Below are 25,405 nucleotides of genomic sequence, written 5' to 3' on the forward strand. Positions count from 1 at the left end.
GCACTGTTGACCAGTATGCTGCTCGCTCTCAGTAACACATCATGAGTGGCAGTGGAGATATCCCTTAAATGACAAAGGCAAGAGGAGTTCAACATTGATCATGCCACACATAGTAGCTATGACACGAGCTTGCCTGTGGCATTCACGGAGATGCTGACCACAGTGGAATGCCATTTTGGGGCTTGGGAAACAAGCACTAAGTGGTGGGATCACATCGTTATGCATGTCTGGGATGGGGAGCAGTGGCTGCAGAACTTCTGGATGAGGAAAGCCACTTTCATGGTACTATGTGATGCGCTTGCCTCAGCCCTGCAGCGCAAGGACACGAGAATGAGAGCTGCCCTGCCATTGGAGAAGCGCATGGTGATTGCACTGTGGAAGCTGGTTACTCTAGACTGCTACTGTTCGGTTGCTAACCAGTTTGGAGTGGCGAAGTTGACTCATGTTGATGGAAGTGTGCAGGGCTCTGAAAGACCATGACTCTGGGCAATGTGCATGACATTGTGGATGACTTTGCACAAATGGGCTTCCCTAACTGCAGAGGGGCGATAGGTGGCACACACATTCCAATTCTGACACCAGACCACTTAGCCACCAAATACATTAATTGGAAGGGGTATTTCTCAATGGTTCTCCAGGCGCTTGTGGATCACCGTGAGTGTTTCATGGACATTAACGCAGGCTGGTCTGAAAAGGTGCATGACACATGCATCTTTTGGAACACTGGCCTGTTTAAGAAGCTGAAAGCAGAGACTTTCTTCCCAGCCCAGAAGATCACTGTAGGGGAAGTTGAAATGCCCATTGTGATCCTGGGAGACCCTAATTAGCCCTTAATGCTGTGGCTTATGAAGCCATACATGGGACAGCTTGACAGAAGCAAGGAGCAGTTCAACAACAGGTTGAGCAAGTGCAGAATGACTGTTGAGTGTGCTTTTGGCCATTTAAAGGCCTGCTGGTGCTGGTTATGTGGGAGGCTGGACCTGGCCGATGATAATATTCCTATGCTAATAGCCACGTGCTGTATGCTCCATAATATTTGTGACGGGAAGGGTAAAAGTTTCACTCAGGGTTGGACTGCTGAGGCTCAGTGCCTGGAGACTGAATTTGAACATCCAGAGACCAGGGCTATTAGAGGGGCACAGAGCAGGGCCATAAGGATCAGGGGTGCCTTGAGGTACAAATTGAAACTGAAAGCCACTAATATTTGTTGCTATGCTTGGGAGTGCAGTGCTTGTAATGCTAGGAGGTGATTGAGATTGGTGCAGATGATGCACTATGAAAGTGTAAGAAAATTGCCTGTTGCTTTGCAGAGCTCTGTTTGCTTTCAATTAATGGACTAAAGATTGCTATCAAACCAAAACAATTCTTTTATTAAAAAACAACAACCGGAGGAGAGAGACAAACTAAAAACACATTATCACTGAGGGTGATGAGGGAAAGGAAGGGTCCTAGGAAGAGGTGGGGTCCCAGAACGGATAAAAATTTGTGTATGTCCAGGTATCATATCCAGCCTTCTCCTTTGGATTACAGTGCAGCTGGTACTGTACTTCAGCAGGGCTAAACTGCAGAGGGATGGGTGTTGAGTGCAGTGGGTACTGGGAGTCCACAGGACTGGATTGTGACGGGGCAGGGGTGGAAAGCAGCGGGTACAGACTGGAGCCAGGAGGTTGGTAAGAGTGTGTTGATGGTGTCTGGGGGGCTCATGGGAAAGAGTTTTGCGACAGCAGCTGCGGGGGAAGGCGGGCATGGAGCTGTTTGGTTTGCAGTGCTAGTAGCACCTGGAGCATGTCTGCTTAGTGCTCCATAATGTTTAATAGCTGCTCCATGGCTTCGTTCTAGTGCGTCGCGTTCTCCTTTCAGTCCCTCTTCTCGCTGTCCTGCCACTCCTTCAATTCTTGTTTTTTGGCCGTGGCATGCATCATGACATTTAGTACTTCATGGCCATCTTCTAATTCTGTGCAGCCATTCAACTGGCGATAACAAAAAGGGAAGCTGGGCTCCCACAGTCATATCTGTGAAGCAAAAATGCAACATTTTACAGAAGCAGTATTGTTTGTAACACACAAACCACTGATTCAGTGATTTAAAACAGAGTCACTAATCACATACCTGTCACTAACTGGCTGATCCTAGACAAACATACATGAGCCACAAGACCCTCAAAATGGCGAGTAACTGCAGGGGAAATCAGTGTTCCAGGACTGTACTGTACACTGGGCATGTGGCTTGTGGGGAGACCCAGCACTGTACATTCCTTATAATCATTCCTGTCCCCACACTTTCTGCAGAATGTGTTCATTACAGAAGATATCTCTCTGCTGAGGGTGAGCAGGGAATCATGGGAAGGTCTTCTCCGGAACTTGGCCCTTATGTGGCTCACCTGTGTGCAGCAATGGTCCCACCCCACCCCCTGGTGATGACAGAGTGGCATGGGAAAGTTAACCTTAATGGGGCAAGAAACAAAGCAGCTCTGCCAAAGAACCTGCGGTAGCAGATTTCCCAGTATATCCATGAGAGTTTCCTGGAGATCTCTGACACAGATTCCCATGAAGTGAGGGACTCAATCAACACCCTGTTCCACCACTCAGACTAGGCATGTGGTGGTATGTTCATCATACAGACAAGCCTGCTTTCTGCCACCCTCCTTCCCCCAACAACTCACTTCAGTGATTCCCAGAATCAAAGCCACTTACCAGGGGCCTCCTCTCCTGTTTGCACTTCGCCAAGATCTGACAGCTGTGACTGGCTAACCTCCTGCGGGGTAGAAAAGAGCTCCTGGCTGCATGAATCGCTTACCTCCGAGTCGTCCTCTGCCTCTGGGTCCCCCTCCCTCTCCACATCCTCATCCAAGATTTCCTCCTCCTGGGTCAGTCCATTCTTGACTGGCATGTGAGCCACCAAAGTATCCACAATGGCCTTCGCAGTGGAGGTGCAGTCGCCACCGAGTGTCCAGCTCTTAGACCGGCAGCTCGTGGGCGCAGCACCAGCGCAGTGGTTTGCCTCCCTCGTCTTCTGGTAGGTGTTCTGAAGCTCCTTCACTTTGACCCTGCACTGCAGTATGTCCCAGTCATGGCCTCTTTCTGTCATATATTGTGAAATCTGTCTGTAGGTATCATAATTCCTACAGCTGGAGTGCAGCTGGGACTGGACAGCCTCCTCTCCCCAAATGCTGATGAGGTCTAGCAGCTCAGCATTGCTCCAAGCAGGGGGATCACCTGGTGCATGGAGCAGGCACGGTCATGTCGAAAGATGCGCTGAGACCACTGCACACATCACCGAGCAAACAGGAAGGGGACTTTCAAAATTCTCAAGGAATTTAAGGGGTGGGGCTCATGGTTGGTCACCTGAGGGCAGGACAATAGAGTTCAAACTGATGACCAGAGAGGCAAGAAGAGGCATTATGGGACACCTCCTGGAGGCCAATTGCATTGCGGTAATTGACCAGTGTACCTACACTGGCACTGCGGTGCTGTAGCCCTGGCACAGAAAGCTACACCTCTTGTCAGGGTGTTTTTTTACAGTGCTCCAACTGCACGCTTCCGCGCACTAAAAGTGGCTTGGCAGTGTGTACACCTCGGGAGTTACAACACATAAATCTGCTTTACTGTGCAGATACTTGACAGTATACACAAGACCTTAGACATTAAAGGTGCAGAACACAGAAAAAAGGCAGCATATGAGATTTAAATTCCCACAAAGAGCAATCACCAGTTCCAGCTGATTCAACTGCAGAGGCAAAACTACTGAGGTTGGAGGGTAACCAGTTCAGCATAGCCCCAAGCAGTCTCCAGCAACAGAGCTCCTGCACATCTCAGATGCACTTTCAAACTCCCTTCTACCACTAGAAACCCACATGGCAGCGTAGCCCACACTCCATGACCTCTAGAACTAATGGGATCAGGAGTGCAATATCCATTTCCTGGGTCAGTGTAGCCCACAGATCAGTAACCAATAAGATGATCCTTCCCAGCACTCCTGTGCTCACAGGAGGGAATTACAGCAGCAAGGCTCCACATTCCTGATACCCCACAGAATCTGGAAAAGGGGGTGTAATTTTGACCTTCCCGCAAAAGGGGATTTTATTTTTATTTTTAGCTTTTAAAACCCACCATCCAACACTGGATGAGATGAGGGTTGTGTCAGGCACAGAAATTGAACCATCTCGTCTCCCAGGACTTAAAGTGCTTTGGTTTTTCCATCTTTCCAATTAGTTTATGGTTTCATTTGAAAAGTATACATCTCTAGCCCGTCAGTGTCAATATCTCCTTCTGTGAGCAGATTTAATACTGCCAGCCAACAGACGGTGTGAAATAATAGCTCTAAGAAAGTTATGAGTCACTTCATTTGTTTGGGCTAGACGTTAACTTTGAAGTCTAATGATGGTGGTGCATGTTAACATTGGGAACAAGATCAAGAGTGAAATACTTAACAAAAAACATCTCCCCTTCAGACTGATCTTCTCCTCTCCTGCCTGCTGGCAAGGGGAAAAAGGGAGTCTGCTGCAGAAGGTTCAACACCTCGCCCCCTCCCCCCCGGCAAGAGTTTCAAGTCAGTGTCCTTCCTTCTGCTGATATGGAATACCTAACACATAACAGCAATCCCAGCTGTGGTGTCCCTTAGACAAATGGTTAAATGTTTTAACATGGGCCCTAGTTTGCACCTGTGTGTTAGACAAAGGATTGCTTTGTGCCAGAGTTTAGGCTTATACAAATATTGACATTAGGTATCAAAACAAAACATTGTGTGACATTGAAGCCACTGTCTCCCTTCCTCTCTCAGAACTGACAGTAACTAGCACTCTGAGCTCTGTAGCAAAAGACCAAGCATTTATAAGGACTAGCACTTTAACATGTCCTCATCAGTACTAGAAAGCTTCAGGCCAAGGGCATCATGGGATGGCTAATGTCTCTAGCTCTGCCTCGGACACTCCCCTATATAAACAGCAAATCAAGAGGCACTTTCTCTCTTCTAAGGGAAGGTCTAACCAGAATTCCCTGCACTACCATACCCCTAACACAAACTCAGGTTCCATCAGGCTCTGGCACAGCCACAAAACTTCCTTCTTGTCTGAGGTAAGTGATGGGCCTTTTTGTTCCAGTATCTTTTCACCATGAAGAAACAAACAATGGCTCTTTAAGGGCTTGTGCATGCTTGGAAATGTACTAAAATAGCTGGTCCAGAATAATTAGTCTAGAATAGTTGTGTAAACACGTCCTCAGGAGCCCAAGGGCAAGAGCGGACTGTTACTCTTTGTTGAGCACTAGGTCTAAGGGAGCTACATGTAAATTACAGTTCCTCATCCTAAATATGACATTTAGTGCATTGTGATCTGTGTGACTGTAGTTATATCTGTGACTTCTGAAGGAACTGTGAGGGGGCCTTAATGGCTATAGGGTTGATCTGATTTAAGACTGTTAGTATAGTTATAGTTCCCTGCTACTGGTTACTGAGTCCTGCACAACTGTCATGCAGTGCTGCATCATGTACAACTGTGTGTGATGCCAATGTAATTTTTTCCATGTGTGTGTTGTTACATGGGGGCTAAGGGTTCTTTTATTTAAGTTTGGTTGGAGCTGAGGCCCATCCTGTGAATCTCTGTTTCATATACATTGATATGACCTTTTGGGTAATGGGGAGAGGGATTCTCTTTTGGAGGTGGTAGAGCTAGGAAATACTAATTTGGTCAGGTCTTTCCCCCCACCTCTGTCCGGGTTTTTGTGTGGTGTTCTATCCTGCCTGAAGTTTGGTGATTACTTGCTTACATGATCCTCAGCTGTTAGTGATGCAAAAGAATTAATGAGAAGATGCATCCCAGGTGTTATAGGCTAAAGAAGCGTGTGGAGACATATTATGTGTTTCCTAAAAGGTTCTAGTTTATCACAGTCAATTGGAATGTGGATTGTCCCATCACCTACATTCATTTTTTGTAGTGTGTTTTGCTATTGGCCTTGAGAGGCACAGGTATAGAAAAGAGGGAAAGCTTTGTGGTAGTCTAAGTATAGCAAGCAGAGAGTAAAGGAGAGGGCTATTTGTTAACACCAGATTTCTAACATCCAAATCCAAGGGAAAGAGAGTAAAAGAATCAAAATACCTGTTGATATGTGTGTGCACAGAGATTCCCAGGCTGTAATGGGTGACTCTGTCTGATGACAGGATTTTGCCCTGCCCCGATCATTGTGTACTTGATTAGACACAGCATGGAAAGTGATTCTTATCCTAGACTATAGTAGGCCTGGATCAGGTAGGGACAATTGTCTCTTCCCCATTTTATATTACTGTCTCCTGTTCTTTATTACTTTAATAACAATGGGACTTTTCCCACACCAACAGGCTGAGGAAGGATGTCTGCCACTGATACTCTGATAGTGATTATTTTATTCAAACTATACAAAGCCAATGAACTAGACATGGTCCTGCAGAACCATGAGGCTTCGCAGGCCAATGTGATGCTGAGTACTGTCACTGGTGGTTTGTCTACACTGGAACTAGAAGCATGCCTTCCAGTCTGAGTAGAAAGACTCTTGCTAGCTCTGCTTGAGCTGGCACACTAAAAATAGCTTGGTCTAGCCACCTGAGCTTGGACCCAGGGGATGGGGCAGGCTTGTACTTGGGCAGCTAGCCCATGCTGCTGCTCGGGCTGCAACGTCCACATTGCTATTTTGGCCATGCTAGCTTGAAGAGAACTAGAGCATGTCTGTCTGTCCTGGCTGAGATGCACACTCCCATCTGCAGTTTAGACATACCCTAGCATAGCCATTAGCATTGAAAGCATGAGTATTGCCTCTGCTGTGTGTACTGTGGGTAAATAACCCCCAGGGCTGTTCTCTACTCTTGTGCGTGATTCACCATAAGGAATATGGAGATGTACAGCTGAAGGTGTCATTTTGTGGAACAGCTTTCCTTCAGTCTCTAACTATCCTTTCCCTCTCCAAGGGCCCTTTATTTAGAATGGCTGCCAGAGGTGGGTTCACACACTCATAAGTAAATGATACAGGTTAACCAGGAAGACACCAACAACTGCTGAGGAGGATTTCTTTATTTCTTAGCTATTGATGGTTCATCAATATTCATTAGACTCAGAAAGAGATAAAATGCTAGTAATGGAGGCATAGCCCAGGATTAAATCTCTTTGTGGAGATAATTCCTGCTTTGTCTCTTACTCCTGTTTGACCACAACACATGTGACCCCATTGTCAAGTTGATTTGTTCTATTTACTTAGAGCCTCTACAATTCTCTAAGTTAGGACTTGATTTTGATCATTCAGATAAGCAGTTACAATATTTCCTATTACAGCAATACTAGCAATTCATAACAAGGGAGAAATCAACAGATATAGCCATTCTATTTCAATAGAGGCAACACAAGCCAAGGGACAGGGCACTTGATTAGGAGTTTGGTCCTATTTCTGGCTCAGCCACTAACTTGAGTGACCTTCAGCAGGTCATTTCCCCTGTGTCTCAGCAGGTCAGTTTTCCCCTCTATAAAATGGGGATTATGATACCTTTCTCTTTGAAGCACCTTGAAATCTGGGGATAAAAAGCATTATCTAAGGTTTAAGGATTATAATTAGAGTGATGATCCAGCAGTGTCATGCTGGCCTTCTATGCCGTGCTGGAATATCATGTGCCAAAGCACTATTAAAACGATGCCTAGAGCAGATAGTTAAAAGGCATGAGTGATGTACAAATCTTCACTGAGAATCTTCATTCAGTGAAGTTCTGTGTAAATTATTAGCCCCTTATTTTTGATTATTTTGTAAGTTGTAATGACTTTCAGCATGGTAGCCCTGCTGGAGAAAGTTTTACAAGTGAGAATCATCTTACAATTATATACTGCCTTTCACCCTGAAATCTCTCCAAACTTAAATTGAATGGGAAGAGAAAAAAACAGCTGCAGTCACTTTGGGCTTTTCCTCGGGGGTATAATAAGTTGCTATTACTAAAAAGGGAAGAAAAAGCTTGCTAGGTTGAGGTTCTACCCTGTCTGATAACCTCTAGGTGTGTGTCTGACCTTCAATTCCCAAAAGGGCTTTTCTTTTCTTTTTAAATGGTGAAGCGGTCTATAGCCTTCACTAGCTACGATTACTAAATACTCCGTGCTTTATAGTCTCTCATTCTGCCTTATGTCCTTCAGGCACAGTAACAATACTTTTTTAATACTGCCCCACTAATTTTACTGAATAACATAATGTAACTTTTGTTGCCCTAAGACATTTGAATTCCTCAGAAAACTTTCCCTCTTCTTTATCAAAGCCTGTACATACCTGTAAAGGTGATCAGTTGTTCCTTTCATCACACAAGGTGCACATAGTCCATCTTTGCATCTATTTATTTGAAAAATATTTTTGTTTAAGCCACAATGGCCAGTTAGTATGCTAAACAAAGTAATTTGGTTATTCCTGTTCAGGCCCTGAAGAGTGTCATTATTCTCAACTCTAGGGCAAAATTCAAAGTCTCCTTCCTCTTTTTTCACTAATCCATTTTTTTTTGCTGTTTCTCTCCAACTTTTCTGCACTAGCTGTTTGAATGTCTGTTTACTCAAGGGTATTTCTATGTCAATCCTTCCATTTCTTATAATGTTTTCAGCTGCTTTGTCTGCAGTTTTGTTCCCTTTTATCTCAGCATGTGCTAGGATCCAAGCTACTGCTACATTTATCCCTAGCTGTACTACCTCTGTTATTAGAAATATAATTTCATTGATTACATCACTTCTGCATACCAAGACACCCTTTGTATGGCCATATGGCCTGAGATTGAATCCAATAAAATGACAACCATTGCTGAGCATACATCCAAGATCCTATTTAATGCTAGCATAATTGCTACTAGTTCAGATGTCATGATAGCTACACAATTGGATCTTCTTTTAGATGTACTAATTCCAGTTTTGGTATACAATATGCTGTCCCTAGTCTTCCTGATTTTGTGTTTTGGATCCATCTGTATATATTTGAAAAAAACCCTCCTTATAGTTCCCATTAACGTTGGCCCAGAAAGTTAGGTCTAGTAGTTTCATTTGTAGTGTAACTGGCATTTCATCAGAAACTATCTGTAGTGTACATACAGGTACTGCCTGCAATTCATAGTGCCTGGGCTTGTGTTAAACCTAATTTTTTAAGTTCTGATTTTGATGCTGACTCAAAAACTTGGCAGCCATTGTTAACAACTGGTCCGATTAAGGCTGTATGTACCACCATTAGCATTTTCTTATTCACCCCTAATTAGGCCCACTAAGACACAAGCAGGATAATCTTTCCTACACATTTATCTCTAACATGGTTTATGATCTTCCCAAAGTAATTTAGTATCAAGTATTACCCCTAGGAATTTAAAACTTTTTAATATGTCCATTTGTTCCCCATAAAGACACAGTTTACATTACTTTGTAACTTTTGTTTCAGTTCTTTGGTTTGGCAGTGGAAAACTTGAAACACCATATGTTTCCCCAGTAATGTCTTTTCCTCCACCTCAAATTTTTGCTCTTAACCCACAGAGCACATTCATCTATGAATAGAGTGACTTCTACTGCAGCTCTTATGATCACCCCAAACAAATTTTTCATCACATTAAACAAGGCTGGGTTGATAACACTGCTTTGTGGTATACCACTTTTAAATTTTTTTTAAAAGCAAGCTCTTTAACCAACCATGTTTCCTTGATACATATAATATCTGGTTTAGTTTTCATTTCCAGGATATTTTCTTTTAGATCTTAACCATGTGCTGTCAGATTGTGGACATTCCAACAAGAGATTGTGATACTCATTCTAGTCATATTTCACCATTAACCTCATTCAGTATGGTCAATTGACAGATTGCTAACATACGAGTATTTTTCTGCTTGCTATAATTTTCATTTTTTTTCCTGTTTTTCCCCACTGTTTGAAATAGGCAACTTATCACTGCCATCATAAATGCAATAACCCTTTCTTTTTTCTCTACTAGTATATAATTGCCTTTTCCTTCCACAGTATTTATCATATTTTTAATAGAATAAGGTTAAGTCTTCAGTTCCCCTTTTCCCTGTGCTGATTTTCTCCTTTTCATATTTTGACAGCCTCCTTGCGTCTTCTGCATAAGATATATTAACAACTTTTGCCTTTTGTATCTCTTTAGCTTGTCACTGTACACCCTCCATATGCTGAACTGTATATACCATTGCATTTGAACTCCACCCCTTCAATACAATTTTCATAGGCATGCTCTCTCCCACATTTACCACACCTCATTTTCCCTTTACAAACATTTACTACATGTCTGTATTGTTGGCTCTGACACCTGAGGGGGGTGGTGGTGGTGGGTATATGTCTTGGTTCTAAAGATCTTAGTTCTAAAACTCCCCCTGGGTTTCCTCCATTTTCCCTCTGATGCCCAGAGCATGACTGCATCCCTTTTCTGCTGCTGCACCTCTGTAGCTGTAGCACTTGTAGTGTGACCATAGCTATAGTGAGCTGTGGAACCAGTTATCTGCAAATCGCTGATTTGAATGCTGCCCAGATCAGTAAAAATTAAAATGTATTGCCCTTGAAAGGATGTTTGATAGCCTCTGTAGGGGATGAGTTTGGTGGGTGCAACCCCAGAGTAGACCCATGGCACTAGGTAAGTCGCATCATTGAAGGTCTCATTTTGCATCAAGGCAGTGTCTACATTAGGGGCATACACCAGAGCGAATTTCCCTGACCTAGATAAGCCCTTCGTAGATACATGTAAGTGAAAGAGATGAGTTTGTAGAACATGTAGTGGGTTCTAGTCGTTCCTAAAGACTCTTCCACCTATCTTCTTTAGGGGGAATATGGTAAATGAAAGACCTAGTGCCATTTTAAAACTGTAAGCTCAAAGTCTGAAGGATGAAAAGTCACTTTGATGCATTGAATGGGTGGCACAGCAACATATGAGGAAGATGTTAAGAAGATTCAATTCAGAATTGATGGAATTTCCTAATGAAGTCTCAGAGACCTGAATCAGTAAAGCTACATATGAAGGGGAGAGGAAAAGTTTTTTGTAATGGATTAGTTCTTAGGAAGGCATCAAGTTGTTCCGTCAGAGTAAATGATGTTGTTGTAAGTTTTTTAGTCTGTAACCAGTATACCCTACCTGATAAGCTTTATCTAGATTTCAGATTCCAAGGACTTTCAATTCTTACTTATTTCACTTCTGTCTAGTTAGGATTTTGAACTAGTGAATGCAAATATAGATTTGGAGTGGAGTCAGGATTCTTAATTACATTGGCTGGACCAGAGGCTAATGATTTTCTTCTACTTTTGGCACAAGTCAATGTACAATATTTAAAGCCAGATGTTTCTTAGCAAAAAAAAATCAAAGGAAATCAAACATTCCACTTCTTATACCAGCCTCCTGTTTCTATTGTGGTTAATCCACTGGACTACATTGTCTCTCTTTGGAATTAATTCATATGAATGAGGTAAGTCTACTTTTTGGTGTGTTCATTATAATTCAGGAGAAAGCATCCCATTTTAGACAAGCACATTTTGGGGTGATCATTGTTCAGAGAAGCAACTTTTCACTATAGTATTTCTGAGAGACCTACGAACAAAATCAGATATGGGGGTTACACCTTGACTACAGCTGCAGAGCAGATTGAGATGGATATTGTGAATTCTCCATATGAGGCTCTTGATAGGCAAGTTTCCATTTTCTACCCTGCAAAATGGGGGCTGCTTAGTGGAAATGAAAGATACACGCTCAACAATCCTCTCTTTCATTTTAATACTGTTTGAGACAGAACAACAGTTTCACAGCTGCTGAACACCTGCTGCTTCCATTGATTTTACTGAGGTTTGTGGGTGGTCAGCACTTCTGAAAATCTGGTCACTCATATTTATGTACTGAAAGATAGATTTAGGCTCTTAGCATTAAGCACCTAAATTTTAAAATTTAGGCCAATGATTCTAGCCAAATTCAGACCAGGTATTTTTCTACAATGACGTGAGGCAATTTCCCCAAACTACAGTCTCAGATATTATTCAGGAAGCTTCTTCATTGGGTTATGTGCTTGGTTAACTAGTGGATTTGAATCAACTGGACGGTCTCCCCAGCAGAACTGGTTGGTTGTCTCTTTAAGCCCCAATGATTATGGTGTTTCAGATACTATTGCTACATAATTATCACTCTCCTCCCTTCTTTCATGCACACACACATCTCTCTTTTACCCCCTCCCTCAGAGGTTTTCCCAGCAGACATTTCATCATCACTTCTGAATACAGTGGATTTGTCTTGCCACATTTCTTTAGTTAAGAAGAAAAAGTGGCCAGTTTTGAGACAAATACTATCTTTAAATAACTGATATTGCATTACTTGGCACGTGTGCAACAAAGACCAGAGCCCAGCATGTTTCATGCCTTGTCTTGCAAAGCATTGAAAAAAGGTGAGACGATTTGGTGAAAAATATCAGTGATGATTTTGGAAATACTATTTTTTCTGTATTGACCCATTTTTCATCAAACCACCATGAAAAATTCAAATGTTAGTCAAAATACAGATGCTTTTTCATTTTTGCCATTTTTACTATGCTTTTTATGAAATAAAAAGTGAACAATTCCTGTTAAACTTCTACCTAACTGTATTGTCACAACCAGTTCCAGCGTAATAAACAGCACTTGTAGAAATTACATTTATGAGGACAAATAGTTTATATTTTGTAATTTTTGTTGTTAAAAACTTACTGAATGGGAAGACTCAATAAATGGCATCTTTAGATGAAAGGTTCTATAGCAATGCAAAGGAATACAAAGATCTCAAATTCATTTACAAATATTAGTTAAACCTTTTGAAACCATTGTGAGATAATGCATGTAAATTTTAGATACATTTTGCAGATGCATAAACTGAAGCACAGAGAGGTTAAGTGACTTTTTCCAAGCGTCATCTACTCTTTTACTTATCCTCTTGGTTTGTGCTTCACTCTCAATCATTCTTCTGTCACAAAGGAGGACAGAGAGCTTTCTAAATGAATGACATGCTATGGTGGTTACTATTTTCATCTTCATCTTTAGAAACAAAAAAAATTACTGCTAAGTGTGCTGGCTCAGAGACTGATGCTAATATGCGGTTATTTTACTTGCATATATGAATAACTTCCAGAGTAGTGGTTCTTCATCTGGAGTGCACACACCTCCTAGGGGTGCTAGATGCCCTTTCTGGTGGGGGAGGGGGACGAGACATGCCAGATTTTTTTAGAAGGTAAATCATCGAAAACACAAATTAAGCACATGCACGTAAGTACAACGACTTTGTTTCCTTAAACCTATGTATTTATCAACATTATACATTTCTTTTAACAATTGCTGCATTAAATTTTAACTAATAATTATATATTTATTTTAATTTTGATCTCTTTCATTCTATAGTTATATCTAGGTTTAAAGAACTGGCCTATTTCAATGATTTTTGGTAAGTGGTACAAGAATGTATATTTTTGGGAACCAAAAGGATGCAGGCTGCAGCAAAGGTTAAGAACCACTGCTCTAGAGTAAGTGAAACAAGGTGGGTGAGGTGATATCTTTTATTGGACCAACTTCTGTTTGTGTGGCTTGAAAGCTTTTCCCTCTCACTAGAGCTCTTTTTCAGGCAGCCTTTTTGGCTGCTGTTTCATCTCCATGTCCGGACTCCTCATGCGTACATTTCGTTACATTGGATGTTTATTATATTAGGGTAGATTAAGAGACCTTGCTTTCAATTACAAGGCCTGAGAACTTGGTGTAGTGGTATATCCTGGGTCATAATCCCAGATCTTCTGAAGCAGTCTTGCTAAATGAGGAACTAAGATCCTATAGGATCAGCATCTTTGAACATTAATCCTCAAACCTCTTGAATTCCCATTCAGGTAAAGATATTTAACTCTTTGAGTATCTAGATTGAACTCTTTCTTTGAAATACATTGGCATTTGGTTTGATTTTTTTTCAAGTCCATTTTTTAAAGCAGATTCAGATGAATATTCATGACTCAATGCTAAGGAGTGGTATTAAGCAGAGACTGCAGACCCTGATCCAAGCAAAAAAGTCATCTGTGGAATAATTTTTGAATGCATTTTTTCTTGTGTTTTTTAATCAAATTCTCCTATTAGGTACACATTGAACTTTCATATATGATCTGTACCCTAGTGCAGTTTTCTTTTAATTAAAGGTAATTGTTTCTTCTTTTTCTCCCTTGGTTTTTGAATGGAAAAGAGTTGATCCCAGAGAGTTGCCTTGCTTCTTGCACAAAGTAGGTAAAAGATCAAGGAACAATAATAAAGAATTCAGGGAAGGGAAATTTTACATAAGATCATTCCCAGAAGAGTGAAATCATTTGCCCATTTTGTGTATAATCTGACAGAAAAAATGACCTGCACTTCTGATTAACACCAAGAAGAGTTGGGTTGGTTTTAAAAACAATATGGCAGTGCAGTATGGATCCAGGTTATACTTTTATTCACGAAGAAATAGTTAATATATTACATAGTTTTGATCTGCCTTCACAGCTTCCTGTTAAAGTAGCAAGTGAATAATATCTTTGTGCAATATCATATATTTGGATGAGACTTACAAAGCAAAAGTTAAATCTTAACTCCACTGAGGTCAATGGCAAAACTTCCATTGATCTCAGAAGGCTACCACAAGTCTGATGCCCATTTAAGTATTAATGGTATCATCTTCACTGCTAAATATTTTGGCAGAAACTATAACAATGCACCTATTTGACTGATACAGTGGCCATTATTGGAGCTGGGTGAAGTGGGATGGCTAATTTCTGTCAAGAACCGCTGGGATACGGAAAGAGGAAACTAAAGCATTCCCCTCATCCCCAGGAAGCTGCATCGTTGTCCACTCCCCACAAACAATTCATATTAAAATTCTTATGAAATTCACTTAAAATGCAAGGAACTATGCACAGAAAAATTTCTGCAATATTCGTCTGGCCTTAGTCTGAATTAATGTACAGCTAGTTAGTAATCACTAACATAGTTAGCAAACTATGGCCCTTGGGCTGCTTCCGGCCCATCAGATGTTTTTATCTGGCCCTCGAGATCTTGCCGGGGGTTGGGGGCTTGCCCCAGTCCAGCCACCTGGCATTTCCCAGCCCCACACTCACAATTCCCTTGATGAGCACCATCTTCCAACACACAGAGTCACATTGCGCAGGCATGACTTCACTGTGCTGTTTCTGAGATTGGAACTCCACCCCTACATGGCAGTGTCATCGTCCCCCCATGCAGCAGCGTGCCCAATCCCCTTCCAGTCTTCTACAGCCCCACCCTCGAGAGCCTCAAAACAGCCCAGAGGCCACACCCATCCCAGCTAGGGTGCCATGGTGGTGCCTGGTACAGCCACCTTAGTGTCACTACCAGCAAGACACTTAGGGGTCCCCGGTACTGCCCCTGTAGAGCCCCATCCCATGCCACACTACATGAGTCCTGCCTCCCCCAACTCAGTAGCATTCCTTATAGATCCCCACCTCCATGCTACACCCCATAGAGTCCCCCTCCCCCACTGGGCATTCATGGCCCGCCATACAATTTCCATACCCAGATGCGGCCCTCAGGCCAAAAAGTTTGCCCACCCCGATCTAACCTTTTTAAAGACCAAAACCTTGTAAGTCTGAATTAATTTCAAGCAGTGAAAAATGCCTTGGTTTAGTGGTAAGATACTGTTGAGCAACAGTAACTAAGAAGAAGAATAGGCTGATGGGATAGTAGAAAGTGTGTTAAGTTTTGCTTTCTCTCCCTATCTGTATTTGAAATTCATTTTACTTTTTAAACTTTTTTTTAAGAGTGCAGAGCAACATCAAAACGAAGTATTCAGAAATCTGCAAACTCAGTGAGCTTTGTGCTCTGAAGTCAGGTGCTTTTGAAAATCCCACTCGTCTGTGCAAACAAGAATCTGGGTGAAAGCCAAGGACAGAAGCACTGTACAGGTCTTGTGCTGGTAGGGTGACCAGATGTCCTTATTTTATAGGGACAGTCCCAATGTTCAGGGCTCTGTCTTAAATAGGCACCTATTACCCCACCTCCACCCCCGTCCCAATTTTTCATACTTGTTATCTGGTCACCTTATGTGCTGGCCCATTGCACCATGGTGTATTTCACTCTTCGTGGTATTGTGGGTATCGCCAAACTGGATCAGACTAATGGTCCATCTAGCCTGGGATCCTTTCTTTGAAAGTGGTGCAAGAACCCTCTTAATGCAAGATAATGTAATAATCTGCTCATACAACAAGTCTTTTCTTAATCCCTGTCAGTTACAGTTTGGCTTCTCCATGAGTGTTTATATCTCTTATTTTTTATACATGTTCATATGATAACTAAAGTAACTGCAGATGGTCTCATTACACATATACTCATTGAAGTCCATGGGAGTTTGCCATTGACTTTAATAAGGCCAGGATTTCTTTCCTAATCCTTTCTAGAAGCCTACTGAGCTCTTGACTTTAATATGATCTTGTAGCAATCAGTTCCAATGATTAATTATACATTTTGTGGGTTTTTTAAAACTCTATCCAAATTAATGTCATTAATGCTATACGATGAAATCTTGACGAAAGCTCATTTTATGTAACATGAATTGAACTGTCCAACTGTGCTCAGTGGAGGTGATGTAATATACCCACAGATAATAGGGAGGGAGTGGAAGAAGAGAGGGATATTGTATACTGACCCTGGACTAATTTGTTTCTTCCAGCTGCTCCCAAAAAAGGGAGAAATCATCTCCCACTTATACTGCACTCAAATGAGACAAAAACTCCTGTTATCGTACAATTGTTAATTTTCAACCATCATGTTCAGAGGGGCCTTGAGTCAAGAGTTTTAAAAGTAATTAGTGTTTCTGGGTGTCTCCATTTTTGGCTGCCCAGCTTTAGACACCTTCATGGGGCCTGATTTTCAGAGGATGGGAACACTTTACGAAAATCAAGCTCCTGTAAGGCGTCTCTGGTTGGACACCCAAAATCATTAATTACTTAAAACTCTTGGCCATGATTATTGTCATCATTTTATGTCATAAGTGGAGTTTTGGTGACAAAACATTAATTTTAAATAAAATATCAGAGGATGAGACTAAGGAGAGAAAAGAGACTTTGTCTTTCCTTGTCAGTGGACAGGTCATCAATTAATCCTGACCCAAATTTAGTTGTTGACAAAATGATAATATTGGAATAGAAAGGGCACAATGTATGGGATGTAACTGTGTTTTTAGCACTTAAGCACATACCAATAAAGAACCTTCACCCAATGCCAAATAAGTGCTTCAGCAATTGTCAATGCCTTTTTCTTTGTAAATCAGCTTTACAATTACCCAGTGAGTGAATCATAGAAGTTAGAGATGAAAAAGACCTATTAGGTCATCTAATCCATCCCTGCAGTCAGTTCAGAGCTATTCCATGCAGTATAATCCCCATTCCAATTTTAAATGTCTCAAGCAATGGGGCTCCCATAATTTCCTTGAAGAAATTATTCCACAATTGTTAGGAATTTCCCCATAATTCCTGATATTCAGGGATATTCCTTTGCTTAATTTCATTGCATTACTCCTAATTGTAAATCCTAAAGATTATTCTCCTTTCTTGGAACCCAATCCTGCTCCCTTTGGAGTCAATGGGAGTTTTGCTGTTGGATTCAATGGAAGAAGTATTGTGCTCTTAGTGTTTTAAATACTTGTGAATGGTTATCATAGACCTTAGTCCTCATCTTTAGAGGAACATAATTGAGTCCCTAATATGAAATTGAAACAGTTAAAATTATAAATAAAATATAAAAGGCACAGGCCCTACCCCAACTCTGCTGGGATTACTGATCTGAGGATAGTGTGGTATTACTAGCTTGGAGCCAGATCCTGGTAAGATTGTGTTGTAAGCCCTTCACCCAATTGTGTAGGCCGGATGGGGCTTAAAGCTTCTAAATTGTCTGCTTGTTCCAAACTGAGTTACTAAAAGGGTCACAGACTTGATGTGGTGTTCTCACATTTGGAGTAACAACTTGTTGCCTACCTGGAGTTTCCCTTTTTCTTTGATTCCTCCCTCCCCATGCAAACATTCTGACCACATGAGACCCAGTGTAGGACTTAAGGCTGCTCAGCGCCATGTAGGATTGGGCCTATGGGGTCAAGGGTTTGCCCTCTGATGTTGGTTTGGGTGAGGCTTGGAGCTGGAGGAAAGAGGAATCATAACTGAGGAAGGTGCAAACTGTTGCTCATGCACAGTATTGTAGCTAGCGAGATTATTTGTGAAAATACGGGCTACTCATAGGAATAAGGGTTTCAGGACAGGGTTTATCCTTTAAAATCTATTTAGTAACACAACTGAAATGTAGCAGTTTTAAATTTAAGTGCTGATATGGGTGTTATAGAATCTCTGGTCCTGATAGTCTCCTGTTGTTTATACATTCCTTTGTTCCCAGACACAACCTACAGCAGTCTGTAAACAACAGACTGACGTGACCAACCACAGAAATCTACTTTTTATTTGTCATTCATTCCATTTATTATATATACATATTTAAAATCTGTACACATAAAATACAAAATAAAAGTGTTTTTTATAAGTTACACAGTTAAACAGCTACTTTTTTAGTTTAAAAACCATTAAAAAACGAGAGAGCTTATCAGTCCATCTTTATACTCATTCACAATAACCTTGGTATAAAACATCCATACAGCATAAGTGTACAAAATAGTGTACAGTTCATAAAAGCTGTTCAAAGACAGCAAAGTTCAGTCAAAAATCAAAGAGGCATATCCATTATCCTCCATCCACGTTAAACCTATACTAGAAGCAATGTAGAAATTGATCACAGATGTGTGGACAAAAAGTTGTTTAGAGAGTGCTTCATATATAGTATTGTTGCACCAATTAAAATGTAAACACATAGATCCGAGTTTTGAAACCCTTGTTCATGCCAGTTAGTCCTTACTTATGAGGGTCTAAGTTCTCTCAATTAAGTAACAACATACTCCAAATGTGTCCCACTGGCATACTTGGAGTATGGTACTACTGGATGTGATTAAGAGGAGCATGGTCTGGTTCATGAATAGTTCCACAGGGATTACTCACATGTGTAAGGACTACTCAGATAAACAAGGGTTCCAGGATCATACTATACAGCTTTCATCATTTTCATAACTTAATAATAGCAGAGAGTTCTCTTGAAATCTAATAAAAGAATTACAGCATTTACCATGATTTTGTCTCCAAACCACAGTCTTCACTCCATTTAATTACTTCCCCCTTGCTATATACCAAGCATGCCTTCCAAAGTAGGGTGTTCCAATTATCTTGTTTGTGGCTTGCATGGGGAAAATGCAGCTATCACACACGTTTGGTTGCTAAACATAGATACAAAGGGAAAGGCTAATGGCTGCTATGTATACAAGGCCTCATAAGAAGAGCAAATAGACAAGGAAAGGAGTGTAAGTGTAGACAGACTTGGCTATGCCATAAATAACCTGCATGTGAGAACCATGTAGACATTCAGGAGGGACACCACCTCTTCAATTTTATAGCACTTCTATACTTCTATTTATTGATTTACATCTTTGCAAAGTCCCCTGTTGTGGTGGGGGCAGGCAGGAGATCTAAGAGACTGTGATCTCCTCCTCTTCCTCTTCCCCCTCATCATCCTCTTCCTCCGAATCTGAGAAGTCTGAAGGTTTGCTGGGGCTGCTGGAGTGGGATGGAGAGGGGGGCATCTGGGAGTCCAGTCTGTCCCTCAAGTGCAGGTGCCCGGGGGACTGGTGGTAGGTCAGGGTGTGCTGAGGGCTGGCTGGGCACAGAGGGGACACTTCCTCCTCTTCCTCCTCCTCTGAACATTTCTTGCCCACGTCGCTGAGGTCTGGATGAGGGTTGAACTTGGTAGGTAAGGTTTGTTCCCTGCAGCCCCCGGAGGAGAGGAGCTCTCTCTCTTTGGAGTTCCTCCACTTCATCCTTCTGTTCTGGAACCAGATCTTCACCTGGATTCAAAGGGATTCACAAAGCCCCGGGCTCCAGTTACACAGAATTGGAGGGCGCGCGGCTGGGCATGTGTGACTTACAGCCCCCACCCCCGCTGCCACTACCACCGCTTCAATGCGCCGCTGCTGAGAGCTTGCCTCGGCCCAGGGGGAGTCCGATAGACTCTCCATTCATGTCAGCTCTCCGGGGAGGCACTGAGGTCTCGGGGGAGGGTGTGGTCGGTGCCCAGCGCGCAGTGGGCACTAGCAGTTTGTAGATGGGCAGCCCTGCTCTACTGGCTCCTGGCAGCGATGCCTCGGCTTGCTCTCCCTTTCGCTTTCTCCCCCACTGGGCTCTCCGCTGGCCTTTGAATGCCCGCCCGCCCCAATCTGGAACAGCCTTCGGATCTCTCTGCTCCACCTGCCAGGCCGCCGCTTCCTCCCACCGCAGCCGTAGCGGTTACTGCACTCGCCCCGGCCCTTGAGCTCTTCTCCCCTGTCCAGCGCTAGCCCGAGCGCAGGCTGGATGCGGGGAGTGTTACCACCACGCAGGGCGCTGGGTCCCAGCCAGCCCTACTGAGGTCTGTGGGAGCGGAGAGCGCCCGGGAGCTGCCAAGGTCGGGCCCTAAATTGTAAGATCTTTGGGGTAAGGCTCTTCGGTATGCGCCAGACTTGAGAGGATAAAGGTAGCGAAGCGGTGACAGGTGAGAAGGGGAGGAAGGATAGAAACCCATCCCAGCAAGCGAGGGGATCCCTCGTTGTGTACACGCTGTAACTCCCCACCCAGGGAATCCACATATCTCTCCCCCCGTGTGTGTCTCTGGGGGCTCTGCCGACATTTGCTGAGTCCATAGGGACACGCTGTTTATCCTGATGGTGCCCGTAAGGTGGCGCCCAGCAGCTGGCAGGATTGGCCCCAATGGCCCAGAGACGGACATCCCCACCAGTGGCCTGCGAAAGGCTCTCCCCTGGGATGGCATGATGCTGATCCCATGGCTGGTCCTCGGGCTCCCATGCCACCCTCCTCCCCGCACCCCCCCCCATGCACGCACACGCAGGGGTTGTTAGTTACCTGCGAGTCTTTGAGCCCCAGTTTGGCTGCCAGCTTTTTCCTGTCTGGCTTGCTGATGTACTTCTGCTTCTGAAACATTTTCTCGAGAGCTTTGCGTTGCACGTCCGAGAAGACTGCCCTGCGAAGCATCCCTCTGCGGGGCTTTCCTCTAGCAGCCAGGGGCCAGGAGAAAGTGCCAGGGATAGGCACCACCGAGGAGGACGCTGGGGAAAGAGACAGGAGCAGAGGCTAAGCTGAGCGAGCCAAGACACTGCAAACAGGCTCCCCCCCCCCCGCTTTCTACTTCTCCGCGTCTCTCCCCTTCTTTCCTTTAACTTCTTTGCACTTTCTCCAGCTTTTTCTTTCTTTCTGTCTGTCTTTTTCACTCTCTTGCCATCCCCCCCCCCACTCTTTCACTCTGTACACACATCCCATTGAATGGACCAGCACCTATAAACCTGAAGCAATGAAAGGAACTTTACGCTTAAATAACTGTCCCTTTCAACAAGTGATAACTAGGATTAGATACATCAACTGAAACGTGTAAAATGTATCAATAGTGGGCTGTTTTGTTATGTGTTTCAAAGGTTTGCAGCTTGAAAAGGCAAAGCGAGGCATACCAACTAAAATAGAGGTATAATAAAAAAGCTTTTCCCCCCCCCCTCTCTATAAAGTATTTGATTTTTCAGAAGCTTTTATCATTTCAGACACTTCATTATTCTTGAGATGAAAATGAGGGACTTTTCTGGTTTGAACAAAAAAAATCCTCTTTAGATGCAGTTTTGATCAATCAGTATTCATCTTTTTTTATATTAATCTTCCCTCCCCCCTTACAAAACTTGAAGAATTCAATCCGAAGACATGAAAAGTAACAGCTAATTAGCACATTGACTGGTTCCCAATGGTATTGGTATGATAAAAAGGGCACAGTTTCGCCTTAAAAAAAATCCCAAAGAGAGACAGAGATTCTAATGAAGCGTGAATGGTAATTGTGTAGTAATGAACTAACAGAAAAAGACTGAGGACAAGCAGCTAAAGCCATATATTATTGGAACAAAAGAGATTTACACTTTCAAACTAAACACAACTGCATGCCAAGCTCCTTGGGAGAATACTGATGACACAGTCTTCTCTTTCCCCAAATCATTTTCATTAAATGGACATGAAAAGCTATTTATAAAGCTCAAGTTGTTTTTGTTAGGCCATTCACATGCTGGAGAAAAGAAGCAAATTCCATTATCAGGAGCATGAATGGAAGAGCTTGGATTATTTTCTTCCTTTAAAAAAAAATATTAATAGCTTGTTTGTCTAATTAGATTTTTTTAATTGTTGCCCCAAATCCTGACACTTTGCAGCCATAGGACTCAGATCTCAATACCCTGAGCCTTCTTGATTTTTGTCTTTTTTAATCAGTGTAAATTGTATTACATTTTAATAGCCTTCAATTAATATAAATAAATATATGAAATTGGAGACCTACGAACGAAATGATTAATATACTCTCAGGTTGTAAGGGGATAAGATTTGCTTTTCAATATAACTCTGGGAGAAGTGGTTAATACTTAGTCATAACATGACACTGAAGACACAAAGTAGGCAATGAAAAGGTTAATGGACTTTTCATCATAATCTTGATTTGTTTTTGTTTACCTGCCCAGATCGTATTTGTAAATTTTCTAATGGACAGGGATTTTGGGTATGTATGTGGCTTTTTTGCCACACCGAATACCCCAAACAAGGGAACGCTCCATGTGGTCTTGTGAAAATACTGGAACACTGAATGACCCTTAATGGGAAATTAGCCCATGGCTGGTAAATGTCTATCAGCAGCATGGTAAAGTCAGTGCTAGGTCTGTGTGTGGCTGCCCAGAGGGAGCTGACCAAATTGGTCATGGTGCTGAAACTTTTGTTGGGGATCACCGGCAGAGTGCACTGACTCTGTGGGAAAACCGCAGCCATGAAGAGGATGCCAGCAGCTTCTCTGTGAGAAGGGAACCGCCTCAAATTTGGACCATGACAATTCCGGCTAATTTGTAGATCAGGGGGGAATTGGTACGAAATGTCAAGCAGTCACTGCTTGTGCTAAATAGGGCATCAAATTGGCGCGACTGATTCTTGAATGTTGTTCTCCGTCCAACCTCTGAACTAGAGCATAACCCCCAAGGGTGGACGGAGAAATATGACTGGGATATGCCTTGAACAAGTAAGGGGGGTGGGAGTGGAGGAGAGCGATGAGATAGGCGTCAGGAGGGGGGAGGGGCCTTGAGACCTACCTGGGAAATAAGAAGATCTGATAAAAGGCTGGAAGGATCCTTCAAAGTATGGAAAGGAGAATGTCTTTGGAGGGACACTTGGAAGCAACGCAGGGGAGGTTTCTGGCAAAAATAAAAGCAAATAAAAAAAGATATTTACCGTTCATGGGATTCCACCAGTAGCAGGAAGAGAGCAGTGGAGATGATTAAGTAGCAGCTCAATACAATATTTCTTCCCTAAAGCAGATGCAGACGGATCAAATTAATCTGCCTGGTTCTAGTTTAAAAAATAATCCCGTTCCTGGGAGTGTTTTGTTTTCTTTTTGCCAGAGCACTGATACTAACGAGGCAGAGATTAGTCACTTTGGCATCGTTTATCAGACCGACAAACAAACAAACAGCTCTGCTCTCCGAAATTTAGAGGGACCCACATCATTTCTGCAAAGATGCAAGAGGCAATGCGGCAGAACGAACGGAGAACCAGAGCCTCCCATTACTCTTCAACCAATGCTCTGCAGAAAATCTCTGCTTCTCGATTGCAGGTCTCTGCCTCCCTCCCGGCCGCCCCTTCCTCAAACACTCAGCTGATGATCATTTCTTCAACACTGGCAGTGATGTATAGGAAGAAACCCTCCCCACCCTTAATGTACTTAATGGTTTTCCGATTGGAAAACAGTGCACAGGAATACGCTCCTGCTAGTCCTCCTGAAACACTAAATTGAGGCGCTAAAGTTGGACGCTTACCAGCTCTAGGAGTGGACGAGAGGATGGCGTTGACCCCAAACTTCAGGAAAGTGGAATCGTTATTGGATGAGACTGAAGTCTGCGGGGAACAGACCCTCCTAGCGCTAGAGGTGTTGCAGCTGACGAGGTCTGATGTCAGAGTGTCTGTCCTGGCTGTGCTGGTCCCGGAGGCTGGAGGGGACATGCTAGACGGAGGGCCGTTCCTAGGCAGGTAACTGGCAGGCCTGCTGATCCTGATCAAATCTTCCACCAAGAAGCTAGAATGGCTAGAAAAGGCTGACTGCAGAGACTGAGGCAAAGTTAAAGTAGGAGTTGGCCGCAGGAGACTCGGGTACACAGCCGGAGGAGCTATGAGACTTGGGAACATCATCGCAGAGCCTGAGCAAATACTTTTCAGGGTCCAAGGAACCTGGCGTGGTATTCTTTTCTGCTTTGCAAACCTCTTTAGTAAAGATCCAACTAGTAAGTCTGGCAGGGTTCTCTTTGCCCTTCCTCCTGGATGATGGGTTTTATAGTGGTCAGCCCTGCTAAAGCTCTTTCAAAAGAGACAGCTCGAACAAAGGGGTTCAACAAAGTTCTCCACTTGAGCTTCATTCAACGAGAGCTCTGGGCTTTCTGATTGGTCCAGGGGTGCAATTTATGATTGGATTAGACTTCATAAACAAGCAATGCACAATGGCCTTGCAACAAAGAAAGTGTAGTCATCAATTTTGCATATTGACCGCCTCTTTGGAATACATTTCTCCAAAGGCTCCCAGCAGGGTTTTGTTCAGAAGCAACACACACAAGCTAATTAAATGCCTATTTAAAAGTTTCAAATGACATCTTGCCTCATAGAAAAAGAATTATTTAAAGAAAGCACTAAATTTATTTGCTGCTCCCCTGCCGAGTTTAGGAAATAAATCAATAAATATTCATACAAACTTATCTACTGGATGTTTAAAGAGCACCAGTTTTGAATAATGGGGAAGATACAAATTAGTGAACATAAAATTAAACTCTGCTGATGAAAAGATCCTGCTATTGGATCTGATTGTTTTCTGAAAATGTCTTCCGTGCTGTCGTACGCTGTGAAATTTGAAAGTATACTGTACGTATGTAAGACAATCTTTTCTATCCAAAAAATCAAGCCTACAAGCATTTGGAATAATATAAACTTGATAGTCTCTAAGATGCCAGAAGAACTCCTGTTCTATAAACTGATTGAATGATTATATCGGTTTTTGTTACTAAGCCCATTGGATAGTAAATAAGTAATGTTATGTGTTCAAACAACAAGTTTGCAAATAAACTTAAATGTAATAGTTATTTTAGTTCATAAGGAACTATGAGGAAAATATGAACATTAAAAATAGGAAAAAAACCTATAAAACTCTTTAGTTACACAACAAACCACGTTTTAAATTGGTTGGTACCGTTTATCTAATCATTTTTTAAAATGG

At 42.6% G+C, this 25,405-nt stretch overlaps 1 protein-coding gene across 1 annotated transcript; it reads right to left on the reverse strand.

The window, feature by feature from the left end:
* Positions 1-18,639: 18,639 nt before the first annotated feature.
* Positions 18,640-24,333, reverse strand: DBX1 (developing brain homeobox 1). Its single transcript, XM_030562608.1, has 4 exons — positions 23,964-24,333; positions 23,241-23,342; positions 20,989-21,191; positions 18,640-19,937 (listed from the first exon to the last, which is right to left on the reverse strand). The coding sequence occupies exons 1-4, from the start codon at positions 24,331-24,333 to the stop codon at positions 19,563-19,565; spliced, it is 1,050 nt and encodes a 349-aa protein (XP_030418468.1). The 3' UTR covers positions 18,640-19,562.
* Between the last annotated feature and the right edge of the window lie 1,072 nt (positions 24,334-25,405).

Source organism: Gopherus evgoodei, chromosome 4 (assembly GCF_007399415.2).
Source record: "Gopherus evgoodei ecotype Sinaloan lineage chromosome 4, rGopEvg1_v1.p, whole genome shotgun sequence".
Taxonomy (NCBI): domain Eukaryota; kingdom Metazoa; phylum Chordata; order Testudines; family Testudinidae; genus Gopherus; species Gopherus evgoodei.

Coding starts and splice junctions, on each gene's coding strand:
- DBX1 (XM_030562608.1), bottom strand. CDS start 24,333: ATGATGTTCCCAAGTCTCATAGCTCCTCCGGCTGTGTACCCGAGTCTC. Junction 23,343..23,963: donor CTCGTCCACTCCTAGAGCTG/GTAAGCGTCCAA, acceptor TATTTTTGCCAG/AAACCTCCCCTGCGTTGCTT. Junction 21,192..23,240: donor CAGATCTTCTTATTTCCCAG/GTAGGTCTCAAG, acceptor CTCTTTCCCCAG/CGTCCTCCTCGGTGGTGCCT.